The sequence below is a fragment of the Gadus morhua genome, chromosome 3 (assembly GCF_902167405.1).
Source record: "Gadus morhua chromosome 3, gadMor3.0, whole genome shotgun sequence".
NCBI classification, from domain to species: Eukaryota; Metazoa; Chordata; class Actinopteri; order Gadiformes; family Gadidae; genus Gadus; species Gadus morhua.
The window spans coordinates 4,506,850-4,516,849 of record NC_044050.1 but is presented as its reverse complement, the minus strand read 5'-3'; the positions used below and the strand labels follow the sequence as shown (position 1 = coordinate 4,516,849).

Here is a 10,000-nt window from a genome sequence, read left to right as displayed (position 1 = left end):
ACACACACACACACACACACACACACACACACACACACACACACACACACACACACACACACACACACACACACAGATCAACACACACACAAACACACACAAAAGAAATGAGTACATTCAGAATGTAAAAGGTTAACGTGTGTCTCTGTGCTCCAGTAGCAGATAGGCCGGTACCTCTTTCACTGATGGAGGGCTTTTGACCCAGGATTAATCTCTCCCTCCCCCTCTCCCCCTATAGACCCCCATCGGCCATCAGGACTCTCATTCAGACATTCAGAGCTGTTCCCTAACTGTCAGTTGCTCATTGCCTGCACTTTTTCATTAGAGAAATGTTAAATAAATTCTGAGGTTATGATGAATATCTCCTGTATTGTGTCGCACTATAGTCTAGAGATCAATACTAAATTGTTTTCAACCCGAAAAATACGCGACATCATTATCATATTGCCCGACTCCCAGGACAACTGTTGGTCTGTGGTTGAGGACAATCTTTAAGAACCCAGCCTATTCTGCATCCTCTCAACAGTAAAGTACCACTCTGTTCCATGGTCACATCCTTTCCCAGATCCTATCATTTGAAAACCACCTATCCAGGTTCAGAGTCAGGCCAGAAGAGGCGCTCTGTGGAGAGGACTTACCTATGAGTTCCCGCGCGCCACTGAGAAGCTTGGGCCGGTAGATGCGCCGGGAGTTGGTGTCAGACACGTACAGCTGTCCCGTCACCGGGTCGGTTGCCAGGTAGTAGCGGTGGGCTGGGTTGTTACTGAGGGAAGGGGAGGCACTTCAATAAGAGGAGAGTCCAGTTGTGATGTCCTCCTGCAGTTCTACCGTCCTACAGTCATACAGTCCTGCAATCATACAAACCTACAGTCCTGCAATCATACAGTCCTGTAGTACTATTGGCCTACCATCCTGTAGTCCTACAATCATACAGTCCTACCGTCCTACAGTCATACAGTGCTGCAGCCCTGTAGCCCTGTAGCCCTATTGGCCTGCAGTCCTATAGGCCTGCAGCCTTAGAGCCAAGCAAATCAATATTTTTATTTTTTTCCTGAATAAACTGACAATGGAATTGTCTGGCCTTTGATATGTCTTGATTATTATACATGTTGTTTTTTAACTGCAAGAAAGAGCTATCTGCAGGGGATTATGGGCACAAGTTAGTGTGTATGTGTGTGTGTGTGTGTGTGTGTGTGTGTGTGTGTGTGTGTGTGTGTGTGTGTGTGTGTGTGTGTGTGTGTGTGCTTCTGAAACAGAGTAAGCGAGTGTGATAGGACATCAGTGGATGCTGGCGACACACTTTATAATGACGGCTGTCACACTGTCATTTAAGATCCATCACTCCCTCACCCTGGCCCACACGCGTCAACGACTCAAACATGACAAGGACGCAACACATTAACCATTCACACACACACACACACACACACACACACACACACACACACACACACACACACACACACACACACACACACACACACACACACACACACACACACACAAACAAACAGACACATGCACACACTCACGCCACTGGCAATAGGTATAAAGTGTTGTTGAGATATAGCAGCAGATCACAATTTTAATTAAGACAGCAGAAAATAGACACAGATGGGGAAAGTGATCTTGACACAGTGTGTGTATGTGTGTGTCTTTGTGTATGTGTTTGTGTTTCTATGAGTGGGTTATTTGTGTGGGTGTGTGTTAATGTGCGAGTGTGTCTGGGAGTGCGTAATGTCTGGGTGTGTTTATGTATGTGTGAGTGTAGCTGTGAGTGGGTTATGCGTGTGTATATGTGTGTGTGTGTGTGTGTGTGTGTGTGTGTGTGTGTGTGTGTGTGTGTGTGTGTGTGTGTGTGTGTGTGGGTGTGTGTGTGTGTGTGTGTGTGTATGGGTGTGTTAGTATGCAAGTGCGTCAATGAGTGACTAATTATTGCGTGTGTTTATGTATGTGTGAGTGTGTCTATCAGTGGGTTATGTGTGTGTGTATGTGTGTGTGTGTGTGTGTTTGTGTGTGTGTGTGTGTGTGTGTGTGTGTGTGTGTGTGTGTGTGTGTGTGTGTGTGTGTGTGTGTGTGTGTGTGTCTGTGAATGTGTGTGTGATGGGGTTAATAATAATAATGGATTGAATTTATATAGCGCCTTTCTAGACACTCAAAGATGCTTAACAGTGAAGGGGGGACCTCACTAAGCACCACCGGGTTAATGTGTATAGATGTATGTATCAAATTTACCCCAACTGCATAGAGCCAAGGTAAAAATGTATCAATACAATGATCCACACAACGTAAACAATCAAACTCTACGTCATATTAAAAGAAAAACTACCGATAGAAACTGAACGTAGAGTGGACATAGCAAGACAATGAAGATCGGGTAATGGTGGCAAACATTACTACTATAACACAATAGGATCACAGCTCATTAGGCTTCTTCACTATTGCCGACACTACTGAGTAACCAGGTTAAAGTGGAAAAAAGAAATTAAGATTAGCAGAATGATGTGCTTGGTTTTCAGAGGCTACAGCAGTTTTAATTCCCTAGCTAGTTGATATACTGATTTAACCCTGGAACGCAGTGTTAACATTTGAATAAATACCATGCAGTCATGAAGACACAGGCAAAATGTAAAATCACAAAATTTCCAAAACACAATAAAGAACATTGTTAATCCATTGTGTCAAAAGACTGATTCCGCTCGTCCATTATTCCTCTCATCTCTCACTGTTGCTATGCAACTGCTGAATTATGTTTTTTCAATGCTGTACTCTCATGTAAACAAAATGTAAATGTTGAAACTTCTGACAAAGGAACAAAAAGCAACAACATGCAGACCTCTATATCGTTTTCGCCCGTGTGGACAGGGCCTAAACAGGGTCTTGCGTTGCAGCTCAGCATTGAATAGAAACACACTGTGCCCAGGCATTTTTTAGTAAAAATATACTTAAGGCATTCCAAATGTCCATACACTTTGTAAAAGTTTGTTATTTATAGTATGTGAAAGATATAATTCTTAAAAGTATACTCTGAAATAGTTGTCATTAAGTGTAACTAAAAAAAAACGTTCTAAAGATAAGTACAATCATTTTGCTCTACTTTTAGTGGTATTAACCATTCTTACAATAAGATAACTTTTGAAGTGTAAAAAATAAAAACGTGTACTATTATCAGGTCATAGATAGAACCCTGTAATTGGCACTTATTGTCGTGTACTTTAATTGTACTTCATTCAAAATGGTATTCATGTATACTTACAAAAAGTGTACTTTAATATAAGTACGACTTAAATTTTACTTACAATACTGACAAAAAGCGTACTAGCGGTTACTAGAAAAAGTTATAATAAATAATAGGTAATTTAATAATAATAGTTATAATATTAATATATATATATATGTTATTTATAATTGTTTGTAAGTAGTTGACAAAAAGCAAGCCAAAGTACACTGATTGACAAATGATTTTAATCAATAAGACTGTGTGTCTTTGTCACCGCCCCTTTCTCTGTGAAAGAACTATTAGCAGTTGAAAAGCATATGACCTTGACAACTATGTTGTTATGTGGTTGCTTGTCTGTCAAACAGGAGTTTTTCTTTCAAGGATGTCGTGCTACTGGGGCATTGCTGCAACCTTTTCTGGGCCCAGGTGCTGTTCATGGAGAACGGTATTGAGTGCTTTTGTTTTGAGGACACAGCTTATGGCCTTCCTCTGCCTAACGTCCTTGTTCTGCAACTTTAAAATGTTGACATTGTCTGGGCCTATGTTCTATCGGTGGTGTAGGTTATTTGTTGAAATCTTAGCCAAACATAGATCTATCATAACCATAGAATTACAACTCATATAAATCACACACAATAGCAATTCTGACATGGCACAAATCGGCAGCGATCTTACCCGGGTAAAGTTAGAAGTGGACCCTATACCATAGACTATGGCTAAGCATTTCGACTGCATTATTACCTCGTTGCTGGCTGCCGTCTAACCTTGGTAAGGCACATGATGGTACCATTATATGGTTATTTATGGGGCATGTATATAATTATGCTAATATGGCCATAAGCCCCCATTTAATAGCACTGTTCTGCACATTGACCCAGGTACAACGGCTGACCAAGTCACAAAGAATGCAGTAATCATGTACATTGTTGGAACGTTTTTATCCAAAGCTGTGGCCCAGGGTTCCAAAGTAATGGCAAAGGTCCCATCATACCTTTACCACGCTAAGAAGGCTGCTAATTTGTACCATTTCAGAATATAAATGGAATATCATGATTCATGAGTCATTCCTATGCGTTGTAATAATATGGTTGAAACTCTCTTTGGAATATGCTTTGGTCATTGATGTACCTAGTGCTAACTCACACTTTGTAGGCAGGAATAACCCAGGTAGAACCAATGACACAAGTAGACTTAATCTAAGTATACTTAATATACTTCTCAGTAATCTACTAATGGGTTAGCATTAGTGCTACTAAATATATACTAAAATACAATTAAGTGTACTTGGCTGCACTGTTTTGACTCACCATTCAAATTCACTAAAGTAAACTTACCTAAAAGTTTATTTTTGATGCTTACCTTTTTTTTTTTTTTTACACTGTATTCTGAATATGTTTTTATAATATTGGAACTGCTCTTGAAATTCATAACAAACTAAAATACATTATACAAAAAAAAAAGACATACTTATTTCTCATTTAATTGCATCTTAATATTAGAACATAGTAGCCTAAATAAATAGTACGGTCGAGTACATGTATTTGCATTTAAGTAGGAGTTTAGTAGCTCTAATGACAAAACATAAGCATTATACGTGCATTGTTAGTACATCCAAAATAGCACATTTTAAGTCCATTAATCATGAATGCACATGGAAGTTTACTTAAATGAAGTGCATGCTTGAGGTTTTTCCCCTGGGTGTTTAGGGGGAAGAGTGAGAGTAAAGTAAAGAACAACAGCTGTTGACAGAAGAAGCGAAGGGTTAAAATCAATCTTACCTATGTCTGAAATCTTTGTTTCTTCAATGCCGCACACAAGTCAAACAAGCAAGACAGCGTGTACACGTGAGTAGAACAAATCGGAAACATCAGGGAATTAGAAAGTGAAGGAAAAGAAGGAAAGAAGGGAAGAAAGAAATTGGAAAACAGGAAAAAGAGAAGAATTAGTATGTTTAAAAGTATCTGTATTCCAGGAGAGTGGAGAGGTGTTCATCAGAGGAAAATCATCAGAGGTCATAAACATGCCAGACTAATATTGATAATTCATTGACTGCTATAGGCGTACTAGCTCAACTTCAAAACCTTATTACACCGAAGCTTACAAGGACTTCTTTTCCTCAACATTGCCAAATATGATTCAAACAATCCAATCTGACTTTTGTGGTAATGGCTTTCAGAGTTTTGATGTTTAATGGAACATTTTGATTGAAGGGATACGCTTAGATATCTGCAAAATGGCGTTTGCCTGTCTAATCCAGATTCAGACGAGTTGTTTGACTCAAAATGTATCATTGTGCCTTCAGAAGGGAATTCGCGACTAATAGTCGATTATTCCAAAGGAGTGCCGGGAACAGGACAACAAGATTGTAGTTTGTCTAATAACACGAGATAACTAGGCACTACAGTGCTGAGAATAATAGACTTCCTGTGATGCACTGCTGACCAGTTACCCTCCTCAGTGTAGACGACCAGACAGAAGCATCTGATCATAGAACTGACCGGTTACCCTCCTCAGCGTAGACGACCAGACAGAAGCAGCCGATTATACAACTGACAGGTTACCCTCCTAAGCGTAGACGAACAGAGAGAAGCAGCCTATCAAATAACTGACAGGTTACCATCCTCAGTGTAGACGACCAGACAGAAGCAGCCGATCATATAACTGACAGGTAACCCTCCTCAGTGTAGACGACCAGACAGAAGCAGCTGATGATATAAATGATACACAAATAATGAAGAATTATCTGTGTTTGTAGACAAACTGCAATCTTGTAGGGTTGTTATTGGCAATCCTTTTCAATAAGTGACCATTCAAAACACCTTTGTTTTTATAGGAAAGTAATTAAAAGTGTATTCCCCTCATGAACAGGAGCTAGGCTAGTGTAACTCTGCAAATCATTGGAAGCGACTAACGGAAAGTAAATTCTAACCCAGCAAACTCCCCTTCTGGATGCGCAATGATGAATGAGAATGAGAAAACTTGTCTGAATCCGGAAAATACATAATTTTTTCTGTCTGCAATCGATTTACAATTGTTTGTCTTGGCTGGGTTATTTTATGTTATTCCTGCCCCTGGCAGTATTATTATTATTATTATTGTCCTAAATAATACAATGAGGTAATTTGAGAGTAGGTTGCATGTTGCTTCACAGGAAGTCGATAAAAAAGAGGGAATTTAAGACATGGTAAAATAACAGACAGGATGCAGCAGGATGAAACATCCCTCAGCGGAAGTCATTTTGTAAAAAGGAGTCTTAAGAAGTGAAGCACCACAGGGGCCAGACTAAGCAGGCCTGAGCTCCGCTGGCAAGCGGCCCCTGGCCCCGGAGCCGCGGTGGACGGAGCCCGCTGCCTTGGAACGGAGAGCAGAGTCCTGCCAGAGGACTTCAGGCTGCATGCAGGCTGGGGCAGAAGGCCAGAGACGTAGGGGGGAGCGAACGCCTCATTCTATGCTGAACATCATCAACTCTAATTCCATTCAGCGATGGGCCGCCGGGGGTAGTGACGCTACAATAGCGGTTATACGGTCACACCTCTCAGTACCAGAGAGAAGAGGCTGCATTCGGCACTAACTGCAGGCAGTGGGTGGATCTCTGATGGAGGCAGAAATACCTGAGCTCCATGACGCTGGTCACATTGCCCGAGGGGAAGATCCTCCTGATGTAGTTGAAGTCTCCAACGAAGATGCTCCCCTCGGCACCGCAGGCCAGGGCCAGCGGGGCCAGCAGCTTGTTGCCCTCGGCCTGCCCGTTACAGCTGGGGCAGGAGATGCTGCGCCGGCGGCCGTTGCCTGCCGGGGGGGATCAGCGTGGACACGGGGAGACGGTAGGGGTTTACATGTGATGGTGTTTAATGCAGGGGCACTCAATGAGCACTTCCCACCTGCCAGTTCAGAGTGAGCCCCCTCCGTTTGGTCTGAGTTCCAGATTTAATATTCCATATATGTTGTATAAGGTCTACAGTTGTTTGATAAAATCACCACCTAACCTGGACAAATTAACCGATAAAGAGTAAATAAACAAGTTATAGCGTTACGGCGGAACAAATGAAGCGGTGAAATAATAAAACAAAACATCGATGCACGCTTTTCAGTTCTTTGCATCTTAAAAAACGATTGATTTGAAACAATTTGTGGCTTTACATATGAACATGAACATTAAATACACAACAATCTATAATAGCCATGTGCTTTCCCCGATGCTAATACTGGTTTGAATCACCTGAATCAATGTTATGTATAATATATCATGTTATCAGTTCTGAGAAGCTATGTATAACTTCATGGTAAGAAGCCTACACTGACATTTATTTATTTATTTTCTGAGACAATGCTGAAGAGAATATCCTCCTTCTCTAGACCAAAGGGGGAAAGCCAAAGCATAATTTCCTTTCCAGAGGTTGGAAGCTACCTCTGCTATCTCTGCTCTCTATATTAGCTCTGAATATCTAATAAAAACATATCCTTTGTGCCCCTCAGATATAATGGTGGCATGGTTAGACATAATTTACATGTAGGTCGATCATGACATGCAGTGACATTGATTGCAAACAATATGTTTGAAGATGGGAAATATATTCTCAATAAAGTTCAAGTAAATATTTATTTTGTTTAAACCTTTATAACTTGGTTGCACTTGAAACACAATGACTCCCTAAGATTCCTCTCTTTTTCAGCCAGCCTGAACAAACAAAATGCATATTCATGTTGACCTACAAACCTGCATGTCCAGGTTTAATTGCAAACAAAAAAGGTCTGAAGAATATTTAAAAAAAATAAGATTTGACATGGCTAATTCTTCACCAAAAATGTACATTTTACGGACCAACGGATGGATATTATGTATTGTTTTTGTCAGTCCTAGAGGTATTGGTCCAGTATTTTTAAAGAAATGTTCTGGCCCAGTCCTGGTGTCTTACCCATGATGCTGCTGAGAACAGGAGGCTGTTGGGAGATGAATACATTTTCTCCGTTGCCCTTGTACAGGATACCTGTCAAAAAGAGACATCATAGCATTACAGGGGCAATGCTAAAACTCGTTATTGAGCTTGGTTTTCTATAACTGATATGGTCTTTTGTATAGAGCTGATATCATTTACATTTTCTATTCATTCATTTAGGATAGAACATGATCAAAAGCAGCCATTGCAGCTTTTTCTCTTTAATAAATTATAAATTAGGGGAATTCTATATTCTGTTCCCACTCATTCAATATCTTGTTCATTCACACCCTAAGGCTTAACTGCTCCTTGAACACAGTTTTGGTGTCCAAAGTTGTTTATGAATTAGTACCCAGTCTTTTTTAGATTATCCAAGTATGTATGGGTGTGTGTGTGTGTGTGTGACTCACTCTTTGTACTGGGTGCCTGTGTATGCTGTAACAGATGCCTTGATCTTTACAGTGTACTGAAACGTTTGTGTGGGCAAAAGGGTATAACTTTTAATGTTGTAAGCAACATAACACTGCAATTCATTTTCATTGTAAATTATCCCGTTTTTATTTTGTTTGTTGTATCATGTTGTGTCGGAGCACAGACTTAAAAACCAACCAAACCAACCAAACACAAAATAAATGAAAGCAAGTCCCGGTAAAGGTCTCCAAAATCACACAGCGCTTATGAGCGCGCCCACACAGAAGCCCAGAGACACAGACTTAGGTGCACAGGCATGTATACAAGAGCATAATGACTAGGGTATGGTGAACACCAGACTGAGGATAATGAATGCAGGGCTATCATATTGTCTACAAACAAACAAGAGTCCTCAGAGCCTCCTGGTGGCCTGCTGGCCCGGCGGGCTCCGCTGACACACCTAGCGCAGCGTTCAGAAGACACCCCGCGGCCCGCCCCTCACGCTGCGCCAACACTGGAGGTTCTCCTAGCTCGTCCAATCACACAGTTAAAATACACACACACACACACACATTCTCCACCCTGGAAGATGGAAACTGGGGAGAACGCAGGCTATTCGGACAAGTTGCAGAACTGCTTTAGAAAAAAAGCTCCTGTGCACCAGCATTGATATTCATGCAGTCCTTTCTAAAGATAGTATTGTTATCCAGACAGGTACACGGGTTTCATCAGTACAACTTGCTTCCTTTTACAAAACTGCCAGCCAAGCTTCTCGTGAAAGGGGTTTCATGCATTTCTCCAAAACATTTCCAGTGTGGTTGTCATGGAAATATGCACCAGAGGAAAATTAAGGAGAATGTAGAGTGATGAATGTCCTCTTTGGAAACAATTCAATTCAATTCAATTGTGTCCAAAGTGACTGTATAAACATACGTGTGTATATGTGTGTGTGTGTGTGTGTGTGTGTGTGTGTGTGTGTGTGTGTGTGTGTGTGTGTGTGTGTGTGTGTGTGTGCGTGCGTGTGTGTGTGGCGGAAGGCATAGGGTGGCTCAGTCTCTGGAGTGTTGTGGATACATATAGGGGGACATATGCATGTGGTTATCGTATTGTATTTCTTTATGCATTTTTTGCGCGTGTGTTTGTGTGTGCGTGTGTGTGTCACAATGTTCCAGATTTTCTATCTGCCTCTCACCACAGGCGTCCCTGAGGAACTGCATCTATGATTAGAAAGACTCTTTGCTGCTGTGTGTGTGTTTTATCCGTGTGTGTGTGTGTGTGTGTGTGTGTGTGTGTGTGTGTGTGTGTGTGTGTGTGTGTGTGTGTGTGTGTGAGTATATCTGTTTGTGTGTACACGGACGTATGAATACATGCATAGTACCTAAATCATTTCACTTTGAGAAATACAAGAGAGCTGCAGTGATTTTGCAACAAT

General features: G+C 41.1%; 1 protein-coding gene across 9 annotated transcripts in view; it reads right to left on the bottom strand.

Annotated features, from left to right (window-relative positions):
* The window catches only part of tenm3 (teneurin transmembrane protein 3), a 138,976-nt gene that overhangs the window by 33,343 nt on the left and 95,633 nt on the right, over positions 1-10,000 (bottom strand). For 6 of the 9 annotated variants that reach the window (XM_030351663.1, XM_030351666.1, XM_030351664.1 and 3 more), the window contains 4 exons: positions 8,137-8,208; positions 6,832-7,009; positions 4,999-5,019; positions 639-763 (listed from right to left, as the gene is read on the bottom strand). In XM_030351663.1, coding sequence (XP_030207523.1) covers positions 639-763; positions 4,999-5,019; positions 6,832-7,009; positions 8,137-8,208 — 396 coding nt within the window. The remainder of the gene's footprint in view (positions 1-638; positions 764-4,998; positions 5,020-6,831; positions 7,010-8,136; positions 8,209-10,000) is intronic. The other 3 variants (XM_030351665.1, XM_030351668.1, XM_030351670.1) reach the window with 1 other exon arrangement.